The sequence below is a fragment of the Gigantopelta aegis genome, chromosome 3 (assembly GCF_016097555.1).
Source record: "Gigantopelta aegis isolate Gae_Host chromosome 3, Gae_host_genome, whole genome shotgun sequence".
NCBI lineage: Eukaryota > Metazoa > Mollusca > Gastropoda > Neomphalida > Peltospiridae > Gigantopelta > Gigantopelta aegis.
In genome coordinates this window covers 59,130,953-59,148,609 of record NC_054701.1, presented here as the reverse complement: position 1 = coordinate 59,148,609, position 17,657 = coordinate 59,130,953, and the positions used below count along the sequence as shown (strand labels likewise).

The following is a 17,657-nucleotide window of genomic DNA, read 5'->3' as shown; positions in this document are numbered from 1 at the left end:
TGTTATATTACAAAAATAAATAATTATTATTAGTTTATCACTCAGTGCATGTTTGTTTTGTGCTTTATTCTTGATCCCCCCCCCCCCCCCTCCCTTGGGTGGGTTTTTTTTATTATTATTATTATTTTTTTAATAACTTCCTTTTTATTGTTTTATCTCTCAAGTTAAAAAGTTTGAGTTTTCTTTAACAACACCACTAAAGCACATTGATTTTTTATCGGCTATTGGATGTCAAACATTTGGTCATTTTGACATATAAGCCTAAATGGTTTTAGAGAGGAAATCCGCTACGTTGTTCCATTAGTATCAATATATCTTTTATATACACCATCCTACAGACAAGATAGCACATACCACGTACGGCATTTTATATACTAGTCGTGGTGCACTGGCTGGAACGAGAAATATACCAATAGACCACCGATACGTATCGATCTAGCCCCAGTAGGCCTACTCTGAAGGTAAGAGATCTAGATAGACATTTGGACAGTTAGCACGCTCTCTAACCATCACAATCTAATTAAAATTAGCTCCACTATTACATGTAATAGTGGAGCTAATTTTAATTAGATTGTAACCATCAGAGACCAATCTATATACAGTATGCACAATCTCTGCCTACCAAGTCATCTGAAGGGCTAAATTAGGGGGCAACCAAGGGAGATCAACCACGACGGCCCCCAATAGGCAAGGAACCACCGACGGGGATCGATCCCAAACCGACCAGGCATCAAGCGCTTTACCACTGGGCTACGTCCCGACCCTGTAGTCAAAGATTCGCTCTCTAATACAACAATCCTAAAAAAATAAAATTAAATCACATATTAATCGCTAATACACACAGAACAGGAAGATACACGTACGTCAGCAAATACGTATTTAACTGGAACATTATTGAAGGGGGGGGGGGGGGGGCGTACTATTGGGTTTCTTCCTGTAGTGTGTGTATTATTAGTTATTAATATGTGATTTTTGTTTTTAATGTTTTGTTTTGTTTTTTTCAATGTAAAGGCATTTAAGGTCAAACAGGATTGTTAATGTATTAGGGCCTAGAGAGGAAGAGAGAGAAATGCTTTATTTAACAACGCACTCATCACATTTCATTTACGGTTAGATGGCGTCAGACATGTGGTTAAGGACCACACAGATATTGAGAGAGGAAACCCGCTGTCGCCACTTCATGGGCTAGTCTTTTCGATTAGCAGCAAGGGATCTTTTATATGCACCATCCCACGGATAGGGTCGTACATACCACGGCCTTTGATGTACTGACTTACCATGGCATTTGACCAGGTGTGGTGAAAAACCCCCAGTGGAATGGATCCACCGAGGTGGTTCGATCCTGCGACACAAGCACCTAAGGCGAGCACTCGACCGACTGAGCTAAATCCCGCCCTCTGTTAGGCTATCGTCAGAGTAGGCCTACTCGGGCAATATAAATATTAACAACCTGTTCGTCCTGTTTACCCTTTCTTTCTTCTACTCCCCCTCATGTTTTATTTTATATGTGAGCCTCTTGCCTCCCCAACCCTTCTCCTGTCTTGGAAAAAAAACCTGGCCCAAGACAAAACTAGCGCTCAAGACAGGCGTGCGCTACAACAGCGTTTACTCTAACGTAAACGTCCAATCTAAACAATCCAATAATTAAAAAAAAGTCGTATAGTAGTCCATTGCTACATAAACACATGTCCGTAATTAAAATGCGCTGAGTGCGTAAAATATCCCGATCTTCCGTAACCTTCCTTGTCGTGACAGAACTGTGAATTTTGACAAAACCCCTCATTTCCGTTAATGTTACGCATGCTCCTGCTCCGAAAGCACGTTTTCCGATATTGCATCAAACATGGCAGCGATCATACGAAAGTGCGTCCTGTCAACTGTGTTGAAACATTTTAACAAAGGCAGTGCACATTTATTAAAGCAAGGTGTACAGAAAGCACGTACACAATGTTTTCACAGTGCAAATGGAGTTCGCAGCATCTGGCAAGTTAATGGTTTGCTCACTGCACGTGCGTTTGCAGTGCCACAAACGTGGTCTGTCTGTAAACTTCACACCGAAGGTAAGAATGTACAGTGAATAGCTTAAACTTTTTAGCGTTAGCGTTTCCACCTCTTTTAGTGGGCTTATCGTCCTCGGTGGTGTCATGGTTAAGCCACTGGACATAAGGCTGACAGGTACAGCAGGGTTCGCTGGCTCCCAGTGGCGTAGCGTGAGTTGTCAGCGCCCGGGACAAGGTAAGTATTACGCCCCCTAACCAGTGGACCGTTAGCACTCCCTGAGTCACTTCCACCAGTCCAGAATTTTGCGCCCAGGGCAACCGCCCCGGTGGACCCCGCCCACGCTATGCCAGTGCCGACTCTCACCCAGAGCGAGTTTTACACCCTCTTCTATGTCACTAACAGCTAGGCCCTAATGCATTGTCGTGGACAGACAGTCTAGACAGCTGTGTGTGCTCAGGACAGTGTGCTTGAACTTTAATTGGATATATGCACGAAAATAAGTTGAAATAAAATGAAAAACTTGGCTTCATGCCAACAGAATGGAGAAAATCATACAGTAATGATATTTATAAAGAGTCGTTAAATTTGTCAAAAAATCAACTTAAACCAAACAAATCTGCAAACACATTTGGGTATGGTGTCATACCCATTTAACCCTCTGGCAGAAACCTTATCTGTCTACTTCATTGTTTTTCCTTGAAAGAAACAACCTTGTCAATAAGTATGAATTGGGTTTAAAGGGTTTTGTAAATCAATACAAAATTAAAATAGGAATCCGATACATGGTAAAAATAAGAATCGATATACAAGCAAGGGTATTGTGACACCCGTAACATCCTGTAAAATTTAATATAATATACAGCCTTCAAAATGTCATTAACAATTGGTAAGGTCCCATATCATTTACAGCTTCCGATACCACATTTAGTTTTTAAGTGTTGGCATTTCCTGTAAAAAAATAGCTTTACTTCTAAACATATAATAATATATATTTATGTTTATGGTGGTCAAAACTTATAGAAATGGCACCAATAATCAATAAGTTTTGAGAGACTTCAACAAGTTATGAAGTCTTGCAGGATTTCACCCAATAGGTTACGACTGAGCATTATCACATAACTTACTAACAGCTGGGTCACACTGACTTCTACTTAATATTTACCTGTAAATATAATTTTCTTTCTTACAGTGGACAGAGAATTAACTAAGTTTTTGGACAAGGAAATTGAGTTAGAAGAGAAAAGTGCTCAGACAAAAGTTGGTATGCCTTCTATCAAAGACTTTGATGTTACCGCCGATGGGTGTGACTTTACACTCAAGAAAAAGATGGGAAATGAAAAGTAAGAGTATAATGTTTGTCTGTTGAAAAGTCACCCAGATCAGTAGTAACTAAGTCTGTTTTGTTTAACGACATCACTAGAGCACATTGATTTGTTAGTCATTGGCTATTAGATGTCAAATTTTTTTTTAGTTAGTGCTTGAACCGTAATTGGATATAAGCATTTTTATCATTATTGAGTATTTTTGTTCAAATTTTTGTACCATATTAGTGTCGTAAAATGATCTGAAATTTTTGAAGGCTGATAACAGGTTCATATGCTTGTACAAGTTGGTCAGTCTGTCTTGGGCACATATTGTGTGGCAACCAAAATGTAAACTGTACTAAAAATAATTCTTCAAGTCTTCAGGCTGTACTAAAAATTACGCTTCAAGTCTTCAGGCTGTACTAAAAATTACTCTTCAAGTCTTCAGACTGTACTAAAAATAACTCTTCAAGTCTTCAGACTACTAAAAATTACGCTTCAAGTCTTCAGACCCTAAACATGCAAAGAAAGCATTCAGTATTTAGGCCTAGACTGGTATAGATCTGACCCTGTGAGTGCTTAGCTGAAAAGAGAAGTGTAATACGGCTATTATTATTGGTATAACTTTACCACTTACAAGTAGCCCTTGTACTGACAGACAGTTCAGATAAGTGGAATGTTTGCTTGGACCTTTTGAGTAAATGACATATTGCATTACTGTGTCTTTCCATTCATGTTATGGTCCCTTATATTGGTTGCTATCATATATAATTATAGTCTTTTTATTTTTATTATTTTTATTTTATTGATGTATTTTTCGCGCGCGCCCCCCCCCCCCCCCCCCCCCCCCCCCCCCCCCCCCCAATCTGTTTGATATTTGACATTATTTTAAACAGTGTCTGAATTTTTACTAAAAAATCTTGATTTTTTTTTTTTTTTTACAGAATTTCAGTGATGTTCAACATAAACGGTTCCGCCGATGCAGACCAGCCAGTGGCAGGCTCACAGGAAGGGGAGGATGTTCACGTTAGTACCGAATCTGTCTTGGGTCTCATTTCACACTTTGTCTCTCACCTGGAAGTCTCGTCTCATTTCACACTTTGTCTCTCACCTGGAAGTCTCGTCTCATTTCACACTTTGTCTCTCACCTGGAAGTCTTTGTCTTATTTCACACTTTGTCTCTCACCTGGAAGTCTCATCTCGTATCACACTTTGTCTCTCACCTGGAAGTCTTTGTCTCATTTCACATTTCACACTTTGTCTCTCACCTGGAAGTCTTGTCTCATTTCACACTTTGTCTCTCACCTGGAAGTCTCGTCTCATTTCACACTTCGTCTCTCACCTGGAAGTCTTTGTCTCATTTCACACTTCGTCTCTCACCTGGAAGTATCGTCTCATTTCACACTTTGTCTCACCTGGAAGTCTTTGTCTCATTTCACACTTCGTCTCTCACTTGGAAGTCTTGTCTCATTTCACACTTCGTCTCTCACCTGGAAGTATCGTCTCATTTCACACTTCGTCTCTCACCTGGAAGTCTCGTCTCATTTCTTCATTCCCTGTGTCAGCTTTTAGACATGAACCACACATAGCACTCCTCATCTTACAGACTAATGGATCTTGTCATCTGACTTTACCTCTGTGACCCATGTGCTTGTTAAATATATTTCCAACTGTCACAAAATTTACGTTGTAAACCTGTTGACACTCGATTGTTATTAAACACTGTCTGATTTCATACACGTTGCAATCACCTTTTCCCCCTTCCTAGTACAAAGTTATCTTCCATGACATTTTGTGCTAGATGGACCTTTGTTACTGACACACATCAATGAATTTATTATTTAAGTAATTTTAGTCTATAATTAAACAAGCTACTAAATTATTAAGTTTTTCATTAGACACCCAGTGAACACATTGTAATATTATCTTATGTTGATGACATTAAAAAACAAACATCGAAAATTCTTTAAAAGATTATGGAAAATGCCTTTAAAAAGTCATGGAATTAAGTTGGCAACAAAATGTATGAACCCTATATATAGAGAGATTATTATATGAGCTTGTATGCCATACTGATTTTATGAAACAAGTGTCAGGGTTCTTGTATTGCCTGAGCAAGAATAATACATGAATCCTGACATGAGTTCTATAAAATCAGTATGACTCCCATGCGAGAATAATAATTTCTTTATTATCTATAATTATTATTGTAATTTTTTTATGAATAACATGGACCATCTAAAATGTTTCAACCATAACTGGAAAGAAGTGCTGAAATGACGTCATATTTCACACACACAATCTGAGCTAAAACGGGGGAAGTACGTCATGTTATGATGTCACTTCCCAAAATTACGTCGTATCACCTTTCATGTATTTGCTTAACGTTAAGAATCATACTCTGTGGCAATCTTGTATAATGTTTCAAATACTATATGACGTAATTTGTAAATCAGACATAACGTCGGTAATAAAAAGGTGCTAACTCCAATACAAATAAAAGGGAATTCCCCATTTACAAGTTCCAGTCTAGATTGCACACATGTGATACAAGATAAATTTATTACACAGTTTGAAAATGTCTTTATCACTAGTCTAGTAAGATTGAATAGGTATCATATGTAATAACAACTGATAAGTACCGAGATACTTTGAACCACTTTAAGTAATAAAATGCCTAATATCATAATGCATCCATTATACAACATTTTCTATATCAGCATACTGTCAGAATCCAGGACATTTGCCCCCCCAATCTAAAAATGAATAGGTGGACATTTGCCCCCCAGTTGAACTGATGGCTAGGACATTTGCCCCCCAGTAGAAATGTTGGCTAGGACATTTGCCTCCCAGTAGAAATGTTGGCTAGGACATTTTCCCCCCAGTTGATATCTACTATATTGATAAAATGAAACAAAAACACTAAATATTGTGAACAACTTTATTTTCATTTTGAGCACATGTTGAAAAAGCACATTAGAAAGCACATGGGTTAGGGTTAGGGTTAGTAATTTAAGTTGTGGGTTAGGGTTATTTTTATACTGGGGGGCAAATGTCCTAGCCAACATTTCTACTGGGGGGCAAATGTCCGTATATCTACTGTCAGTTAATGATTACAAGCAGGAAACCTATCCAGCCTTTGAGCCTCACTTCATCTTCATCTAATGCCCGTGTTATAACATCAGCTTAATCGGACAGATGCCCACAGAGTTTCTATGTTTATTATGTAACTGTTTCAGATGGTATCGAAGCCGCCATTTCGTGTGGAGATTGACAAGGGATCAGGAGAGATTCTCGCTTTTCAGTGCATGTTTGCAAATACCGACGAAGTGGAGCCAGAAACGTCAGGACAGCCTGAAGATGCCATAGGTAACGTTCTGCTCAGAGGGATAATCTGATTGTTTCAAAAAGACTGTTCTCGTCTTTGCTGCCATTGTAAAATGTTAATGACTAACACTGCCGTTTTAATGATCACATTTCATATTAAGTATATTTTCTTGTCTAAAATACCAGTGTCTGTATATTCAGGGAATTTCTGGTCATCCTAATGTTTATTTGCTCAAACTTTAAAAACAATTTGTCTTTAAATTTTTTATACATGTATGTGAAATTATCGGATGTTTTGCGCTACTATAAACATTAGGACGACTGAAAACATGTTGAATATATAGTGTATCACTATAGATAGTTAACTGTCTTTACATGATGAAAAGTCACAAATACAACCCCTGCAATTAAGAAAATGATCACGGCAAATTATTTGCTGTGAAAAAATAGTGTCCACAGCTTTTTCCACGGCAATTTAACCGTTAACATGGTTGCAACACTGGATTTTTACTAAATCTGTTATTTTTGTTTGCCAATATGCTGTAAGATTTATTTATATCAGTGGCAGTATTCATTGACTAAAAGTGATGTTAACATGCAAATGACACGTGCACGATCAAGAACAATTAATTGGGTTGCAAGGGGATGACAATTTTATCATATACAGCGTAGTCAGTCCGCAGTGACGTGACAGTTCAGTCTTTATATTTTAATTATATTACATCAAAGTGACAGAATATATTTAATGTGATACAGAATTAGATTAATTTTCTTTAATAATGGCATAATTTCTGTTAGAAAATCTGTCACCAAGACCAAATGCCCGCCTTTCAGGCCCAAGTAAATTGGTAAGTTTGTTTTGTGGGTTTTTTTTTTTTTTTTGGATTTGGTCACTCTGCACCAGAAAAGGGTAGCATATTTTGCCAATATAAATGATGGAAAATTTTGATTAAAATATCGGAACTATCTCTCTATATATATATGTATATCTACAAATATCTCAACATCAGGCTGATGATAACACTTAAAGTGAATTGTAGGAGTGTATGTTAAGCATGTTACTGAAAATAAAACGCCCGTAATGCACCATAGCCATGGTTCAACGATGTATTTAGCTGTGGTCCCTGCAATGCACATGCTATAAACAGTCAACAATTCAATGACCCAGTTGATACTCACTTAATGCTGGTAATTTACATGTATTTTCGACCATGCCCAATGATCCTGAGATTCTGTAATAACTGTGCAGTTAGTTTTAATATTTACTTATAAGCTATTTTTAATGCACAAAATATATTTTATTTTTAACAGTAAGAAAAAATACATCTTGAAAAATAAAATCCAATATAATCCACGGCCAAAAAAAAAAGAGAAAATCTCCACAGCATTGCCAATTGCCGCTGGCAATTGCAGGGGTTGCAAATCGGTGGATGTTTATTTTATAATTGTTAGAAAGCCAGTATTTAACACATTAATTCCTATTTCAGTTGACCTGTTTGAGATTCAAGATGTTACACTTCACAAGGGAGAATGGAAAGAATCTATCTATACAATGTCATCAGAAACCATGGATGGAGTATGTTTTAATACCTTAATCAGTTGTCATTCACAGATTGTTAGACCACATCCCTCATGTATCCTTCTGATCTTGTACAGTTATTGTAAACAGAGATTTTTAACAAAAGTTTAAAATATTAGTTTGTGCACCTAAAATATTTGAGTTTTAGTTTTTTTGTTTACAGAAATTGAATAGGTTCTTGCAGTATATACATGTAGTGTTAGGTGGATTAATAAATCTTAATCACCTAATTTCCCAATTTTTGTCTTGCCTTTATGTAGAGAAAAGGCAAGATTTATAGGATATTAAACAAGCTTCCATTTGTATCATGTTTATGTCCCAAGTGAAATAATTTTCAACTGTTACAAACTTTAGAGAGTGACAATGAAAATTCTAGCACAGTGGCATCGTAGAAAGGGGTGGTAGAAAAACTGTCTACCACATGTGTGTAGACGCTAATCCGCCCTTTTCATTGGTTAATATTAGGATGTACACAGCAGTTGCTACCGGTTGATTATGTAATTTTTTAAACAAAGTTGTATATGACGTCACATAATATGAGTAGGTCTTCTCGACACCACTGTATGCTTTCACACTCGTGATGTAACATGGGTGTCAGCTTAGAGGTGACGTCACGTTACAAAAATAAAATGAAGAGACTTACAGTATAGTTAGACTAAATTAATAATAAAATTTATAAGACAGGTTGTGCTAGAAAATATTTCTGGCACTCGTCCTTTTGTATATGGTTTTTCTGACACTCGTCTCAAGAAAATCAATCCATGGAGCTCGCTAAAGCTCGCTCCAAAGATTGATTTTCTTGAGACTCGTGTCAGAAAAACGATCTACAAAAGGACTCATGCCAGAAACTATTATTATTTCACGAGGGACATAAACATGATACGAAATGGTAACGAGTTTAATATCCTATTTATTACCCATAATCTTAATTTATATCACTCAAATCGTTTAGTTGACGTTCCTATGAGGTTGTAGTGCGCCAGTTGATGACGTTGAAGTGTTATATGAAGACGTATCACTTTGATATGTACCATGATATTTTTAACGATATGGGTAATAAATATAGCTATTACTTTTCTGAGGGTGGTGGGGAAATGTAGACCAAAAGGAATTAAGACAAAATTTTAATTTAATTGTTTTTTTCTTTTTATGTTTCATAAAATTTTTTTAGAAGTTTATCAACATCAGGGCCCATGCTTATAAAACGTTTAGAGGCCAGACTCGATGTTTAATGACATCGCATGCATACAATTCGTATGGCGTTGTCATGACATTAGTGTCTCAGACTCAATGTTTAATGACATCGCATGCATCAATTCGTATGGCGTTATCATGACATTAGTGTCTCAGACTCAATGTTTAATGACATCGCATGCATACAATTCGTATGGCGTTGTCATGACGTTAGTGTCTCAGACTCAATGTTTAATGACACTCAATGTTTAATGACATCGCATGCATACAATTCGTATGGTGTTGTCATGACGTTAGTGTCTCAGACTCGATGTTTATTGACATCGCATGCATACAATTCGTATGGTGTTGTCATGACGTTAGTGTCTCAGACTCGATGTTTAATGACATCGCATGCATACAATTCGTATGGCGTTATCATGACGTTAGTGTCTCAGACTCGATGTTTAATGACATCGCATGCATACAATTCGTATGGCGTTGTCATGACGTTAGTGTCTCAGACTCAATGTTTAATGACACTCAATGTTTAATGACATCGCATGCATACAATTCGTATGGTGTTGTCATGACGTTAGTGTCTCAGACTCGATGTTTAATGACCGCATGCATACAATTCGTATGGCGTTATCATGACGTTAGTGTCTCAGACTCGATGTTTAATGACATCGCATGCATACAATTCGTATGGCGTTGTCATGACGTTAGTGTCTCAGACTCAATGTTTAATGACACTCAATGTTTAATGACATCGCATGCATACAATTCGTATGGTGTTGTCATGACGTTAGTGTCTCAGACTCGATGTTTATTGACATCGCATGCATACAATTCGTTTGGCGTTGTCATGACGTTAGTGTCTCAGACTCGATGTTTAATGACATCGCATGCATACAATTCGTATGGCGTTGTCATGACGTTAGTGTCTCAGACTCGATGTTTATTGACATCGCATGCATACAATTCGTATGGCGTTGTCATGACGTTAGTGTCTCAGACTCGATGTTTATTGACATCGCATGCATACAATTCGTATGGCGTTATCATGACGTTAGTGTCTCAGACTCGATGTTTAATGACATCGCATGCATACAATTCGTATGGCGTTGTCATGACGTTAGTGTCTCAGACTCAATGTTTAATGACACTCAATGTTTAATGACATCGCATGCATACAATTCGTATGGCGTTGTCATGACGTTAGTGTCTCAGACTCGATGTTTAATGACATCGCATGCATACAGTTCGTATGGCGTTGTCATGACGTTAGTGTCTCAGACTCGATGTTTAATGACATCGCATGCATACAGTTCGTATGGCGTTGTCATGACGTTAGTGTCTCAGACTCGATGTTTATTGACATCGCATGCATACAGTTCGTATGGCGTTGTCATGACGTTAGTGTCTCAGACTCGATGTTTATTGACATCGCATGCATACAGTTCGTATGGCGTTGTCATGACGTTAGTGTCTCAGACTCGATGTTTAATGACATCGCATGCATACAGTTCGTATGGCGTTGTCATGACGTTAGTGTCTCAGACTCGATGTTTAATGACATCGCATGCATACAGTTCGTATGGCGTTGTCATGACGTTAGTGTCTCAGACTCGATGTTAATGACATCGCATGCATACAGTTCGTATGGCGTTGTCATGACATTAGTGTCTCAGACTCGATGTTTAATGACATCGCATGCATACAGTTCGTATGGCGTTGTCATGACATTAGTGTCTCAGACTCGATGTTTAATGACATCGCATGCATACAGTTCGTATGGCGTTGTCATGACATTAGTGTCTCAGACTCGATGTTTAATGACATCGCATGCATACAGTTCGTATGGCGTTGTCATGACATTAGTGTCTCAGACTCGATGTTTAATGACATCGCATGCATACAGTTCGTATGGCGTTGTCATGACATTAGTGTCTCAGACTCGATGTTTAATGACATCGCATGCATACAGTTCGTATGGCGTTGTCATGACATTAGTGTCTCAGACTCGATGTTTAATGACATCGCATGCATACAGTTCGTATGGCGTTGTCATGACATTAGTGTCTCAGACTCGATGTTTAATGACATCGCATGCATACAGTTCGTATGGCGTTGTCATGACATTAGTGTCCCAGACTCGATGTTTAATGACATCGCATGCATACAGTTCGTATGGCGTTGTCATGACGTTAGTGTCTCAGACTCGATGTTTAATGACATCGCATGCATACAATTCGTATGGCGTTATCATGACGTTAGTGTCTCAGACTCGATGTTTAATGACATCGCATGCATACAATTCGTATGGCGTTGTCATGACGTTAGTGTCTCAGACTCAATGTTTAATGACACTCAATGTTTAATGACATCGCATGCATACAATTCGTATGGCGTTGTCATGACGTTAGTGTCTCAGACTCGATGTTTAATGACATCGCATGCATACAGTTCGTATGGCGTTGTCATGACGTTAGTGTCTCAGACTCGATGTTTAATGACATCGCATGCATACAGTTCGTATGGCGTTGTCATGACGTTAGTGTCTCAGACTCGATGTTTATTGACATCGCATGCATACAGTTCGTATGGCGTTGTCATGACGTTAGTGTCTCAGACTCGATGTTTAATGACATCGCATGCATACAGTTCGTATGGCGTTGTCATGACGTTAGTGTCTCAGACTCGATGTTTAATGACATCGCATGCATACAGTTCGTATGGCGTTGTCATGACGTTAGTGTCTCAGACTCGATGTTTAATGACATCGCATGCATACAGTTCGTATGGCGTTGTCATGACGTTAGTGTCTCAGACTCGATGTTTAATGACATCGCATGCATACAGTTCGTATGGCGTTGTCATGACATTAGTGTCTCAGACTCGATGTTTAATGACATCGCATGCATACAGTTCGTATGGCGTTGTCATGACATTAGTGTCTCAGACTCGATGTTTAATGACATCGCATGCATACAGTTCGTATGGCGTTGTCATGACATTAGTGTCTCAGACTCGATGTTTAATGACATCGCATGCATACAGTTCGTATGGCGTTGTCATGACATTAGTGTCTCAGACTCGATGTTTAATGACATCGCATGCATACAGTTCGTATGGCGTTGTCATGACATTAGTGTCTCAGACTCGATGTTTAATGACATCGCATGCATACAGTTCGTATGGCGTTGTCATGACATTAGTGTCTCAGACTCGATGTTTAATGACATCGCATGCATACAGTTCGTATGGCGTTGTCATGACATTAGTGTCTCAGACTCGATGTTTAATGACATCGCATGCATACAGTTCGTATGGCGTTGTCATGACATTAGTGTCTCAGACTCGATGTTTAATGACATCGCATGCATACAGTTCGTATGGCGTTGTCATGACATTAGTGTCCCAGACTCAATGTTTAATGACATCGCATGCATACAGTTCGTATGGCGTTGTCATGACATTAGTGTCCCAGACTCAATGTTTAATGACATCGCATGCATACAGTTCGTATGGCGTTGTCATGACATTAGTGTCCCAGACTCAATGTTTAATGACATCGCATGCATACAGTTCGTATGGCGTTGTCATGACATTAGTGTCCCAGACTCAATGTTTAATGACATCGCATGCATACAATTCGTATGGCGTTGTCATGACATTAGTGTCTCAAACTCTATTAGATTCTCGAGTCTAGACTCTAAAAGTTTTATAAACCGGCCTCGGTGGCGTCGTGGTAGGCCATTGATCTACAGGCTGGTAGGTACTGGGTTCGGATCCCAGTCGAGGCATGGGATTTTTAATCCTGATATCGACTCCAAACCCTGAGTGAGTGCTCTGCAAGGCTCAATGGGTAGGTGTAAACCACTTGCACCGACCAGTGATCCATAACTGGTTCAACAAAGGCCATGGTTTGTGCTATCCTGCCTGGGAAGCGCAACTAAAAGATCCCTTGTTGCTAATCGGAAGAGTAGCCCATGTAGTGGCGAAAGCGGGTTTCCTCTCAAAATCTGTGTGGTCCTTAACCATATGTCTGACGCCATATAACCGTAAATAAAATGTGTTGAGTGCGTCGTTAAATAAAAAAAAAAATTCTTTCTTTCTAAAAGTTTTATAAGCACTAAGCCAGATAAGTTTTTGATAGATAAGACACATAACTGCCTGCGGATGAGTTACAAAAAAAATCGAAATATTTTTATAAATGGCCATTCTATACCCAAAATGTTGAAGTGTGTATAGAGTTTTTCTCTTTTTAATTGTAGAACTTGTATGATCTGTTGATGGATCTTCTTGACGAGAGAGGAATCAACGACGAATTCATCAATGATCTGATAGAATTCAGCACAGCACAGGAACATGACAAATACCTGGAGTTTCTGAAAAACCTCAATACATTTGTGAAGAAAGACTGATCGGAGGTCTCAGTAGACAGGACAGTTTGTGTTTCAGTGGATACCTGTGTAACTTGTACATGTGCCTGTTGCTAGGTTGCCTGTACCATACGTGTTAAATTTGTATATGTGCTTGTTGCTAGGGCGCCTGTACCATACGCGTTACATTTGCATGTTGTATCACAGTAGACCTGTAAAACGAATCTTGGTGGGAAGCAAGTGCTTCCATGGTGAGGATGTATGAATCAGAAACTGGAATTTTTATATTTCTGCTATTCAGAAAAAGTATATTGCAGTTATCATTGCTTTTCATATACCATTTGTAAAAAAAAAAAATTGAATTTTTTTCCACATGTGTATCTCGATTTATGCAACATTAAATGCATCCATTTTCATTTTTCTTCAGTTTTTAAAATGCCTAGTATGACAGGTGATAAAATAAAATTTAACTTGCCAACAGTGTTACACCAGGGCCCTGTTTTACAAAGCGATTTTAGCGCTAAGATCACCTTAAGTGCATTATATAGCCATGTACTTAAGGTGATCTTAGCGCTAGGATCGCTTCGTAAAAAGGGGCCCTGAACCATAGGGTTTGTGTAATGTGATGCTTGTGTATACATTTTGAAATATAATTTAATAACTTTTTTTTAATTAATGGGTTATATCATTCCTACTGTTATATTTTCCAAGCATAACGTCATCACTGTGTATGGCTTATAAACAGGTCTAAAGTCATTTAGAGCTTGTTTACAATATCCAGGTTTTTTAACAGAATTTTTTTAGCAAAAAGTATTAGTAATTTATAGCTGTCGTCCACTGACTCATTTCCCCAAACTGAATCAACCATGCGATGTGAGATAACATTGCTTGGGAGACAGAATATTTGGGGTCATCGTAAGGCCCTTTGACATGAAATGATTTCGGAATTCCAAATTGGAATCCAGCTTTTCATCACACGATGCATGGTCACGACGGTGTGATTGGGAATCTGTCGCCTGATTAGTAGTGGAGGATGGCCATTAGTCGCAATGTACCTTTTTTAATGAAAGGTTACTTACTGAAGTGATAACAAACTCATTTACTAAACTTCTTGGTACAGACCTGTATTCTAAGGTCCAACTTTTTAATCCACTTTTTTCATTACTCTTACTCCAACACATTTTTTGTCTTCATTTATATACTGTGGTACAGACAAAACTTGTATTTGTTTTTCATTATACATGTATTAGATATAGTTATAAAATATTAAAGTTGCTTGCATTTTTTTTTTTTTAAATTGTTATTTTGTTTATTTGTTTTAATTTTTGTGAAGGTAGTAGCTGATCTTGTTCACTTGCATGCCAGCCATGGTGTTCCATCAACATAATTTTATACTGCTACAAACAGCAATAATGCTGGAGCGGAACGTAGCAGTGGTAGAGTCCTAATCTAAGCAGGGCACAAAATAGCGACCTGCGAAAAGCAGGCCATTTTTTAGACATAGCACAACAGCAGGCCATATTTGTCTTCCTATATTGAGCCCTGCTGAGGTGCAATTACTCATAGGATCCATGTCCCCTTTTGGACAGACGTATTTATAACTACCAGATGTTGTCACGTGCTATCCTGTGTGGGGAAAATTGCATATAAAGGAGATCTTAAAGAGACTGAGTTTGCTGCCATTGTAACAGAAGGAAGGAAGGTAATGTTTTTATTAACGACGCACTCAACACATTTTATTTACGGTTATATGGCGTCAGACATGTTTACGGGACCACACAGATATTGAGAGAGGAAACCTGCTGTTGCCACTTCGATTAGCAGCATGGGATCTTTTATAAACACCATCCCACAGACAGGATAGTACATAGCACAGCTTTTGTTAGCACCGACTGGAACGAGAAATAGCCCAATGATCAAGCGAGTGCTTTACCACTGAGCTACGCCACGCCCCAACCGTCAATGTAACGGGTGCACAACATGGAGACTTGATGACTAACATTACATACTAAATATATTTTGTTGTTTGGAATATCGGTCTCTATATTAACAAGGTGTCTGTTGCTATCCTAATGTTTCTAGAAGCCCAGATCAGATGTTTCCTTCCAATAACTTTATACGTACGAAAAAAATATATACACATGTATTATGAAGTAAACTAAAAAATGACTGCTTGCATACAGTATGACACAGCCAGAAACACATTGGATAAACAGATATTGGTATTCTAAACAAGAAAATGCATTTAATATGTATCGTAATTTTAATATTTAAGAAGACTTGCTGCAAACTTGGGACATTCCCATTAAAATAATAGTCAAGTGCCGGGAACAAGTTTCTCATAATGTCGACCAGTTTTGTTATAGACATTAATTGCTTTTGACTGTTAACATTCCTTTTTCAGGCCAGTGTTTAGATTGTTTGGTGCTGTAGTTACCAATGGGCATTCGTCCCCTCAAAACGGCAAATACAAAACTGGGAATGTGTGTATTTAGCATGGTCATTTCTTCGTCCAGGTGGTGTCAATGGAGAGATCATCTTCATAAATCAAGGCTAATATCTGAATACGAGGAACGAATATTAGCCTTGATTTATGAAGATGTGGAGAGATGGGTGTTGGTCTGCAAGATTTGTTTAGCATTCCAAAATTGTTTCGGTCTGTGGCACAGATAGCCACACGAGACAAGCACCTGTCGTGGGTGGAGAGACAAGGACTGGGATGTGGAGGTGGACAGCGAAAGAAGTTGAAAGATGGGGAGTTGCCAAATCAGGAAGAAATGAGATGGAATTCAAAGGAGTAAATTAAAAAGGAAAGTGGGCAGTGGGTTTAAAAAAAATGGTTTGCCACCATATTAGTACATATAATGTGTTCTCGTATAGGTAATTTTAAAGAGTGATGTTTGTATAAAATGTGCACAAAACATAACGTGAGAAGATTGTATTCATGACATATTCAAAATGTGCATTTTAAAGACGGAGGATTTTTCTAAGTTATCTGGTTCCTTTCCTAGAAATCATTGTCGCAGAAATTAGGACTTGAGAAGGCTATAAATGATTTTAAAAGTCTGGGTGCCACATTCTTTTTACACAGCCGATATCCCATTCCCCCCCCCCCCCCCCCCCCCCCCGAGGATAAAAAAACAAACCCTCTTTATTCCTAGTGTAACTTTATTCCCAAACGTTTCGGATGCAACTCAATTATTCATTTTGGAAAGTTCTGTACCTCCCAAGTTTTAACAGCGGTCGTGCGGAAGAAGAGCTTTAAACGAAAGAAAATGTTTGTTGAGTGCAATGTTTATATATATATACTCTTAAAAAAAATGTAGGGGAACTCTAATAAGAATTTACAATTGCCAAAGTTGTATGGTATATTAGTTGTGGGAAATGGTTATATAATAATAGTGAATTAATTGGGCAAACATTACAACCGATAGTTCAGTATTACAGTAGGTTTTATGACCACTAAAGATCTTGAAGGACGATTGGGGTCAGAAGTGAAATTTAAATGTAGACGTTTTTTTTATCAGTAGTGTGGGTGATCCCGCCACGATGTGTCGACATTCATTCAGTCGACGAGGCATACTGCATATGAGTCTCCTAGTGGTCATTTGAGGGAGTCTGTTCCACTCCTCTTGCAGCGCCTGACCAAGTTCCGCTAACGTGGTCGGCGGTCTTTGACGCACACGTCTCCCGTCTCCCTAGACGTGTTCAATGGGGGAAAGGTCTGGGCTCATTGCTGGCCATGGCAGGGGCGGGACGTAGCTCAGTGGTACGGCGCACGGTCGGTGTAAGATCGATCCCCGTCGGTGGCCCCATTGCGCTATTTCTCATTCCAGCCAGTGCACCACGACTGGTATATCAAAAGCCGTGGTATGTACTATCCTG

General features: G+C 38.6%; 1 protein-coding gene across 1 annotated transcript; it reads left to right on the top strand.

Annotated features, from left to right (window-relative positions):
• The first annotated feature begins 1,817 nt into the window (after window positions 1–1,817).
• LOC121368330 (complement component 1 Q subcomponent-binding protein, mitochondrial-like) lies at window positions 1,818–15,047 on the top strand. Its single transcript, XM_041493015.1, has 6 exons — window positions 1,818–2,060; window positions 3,191–3,341; window positions 4,250–4,331; window positions 6,545–6,674; window positions 8,120–8,208; window positions 13,665–15,047. Exons 1-6 carry the CDS (start codon window positions 1,844–1,846, stop codon window positions 13,812–13,814), a joined length of 819 nt encoding a protein of 272 aa, XP_041348949.1. The 5' UTR covers window positions 1,818–1,843; the 3' UTR covers window positions 13,815–15,047.
• The last annotated feature ends 2,610 nt before the right edge of the window (window positions 15,048–17,657 follow it).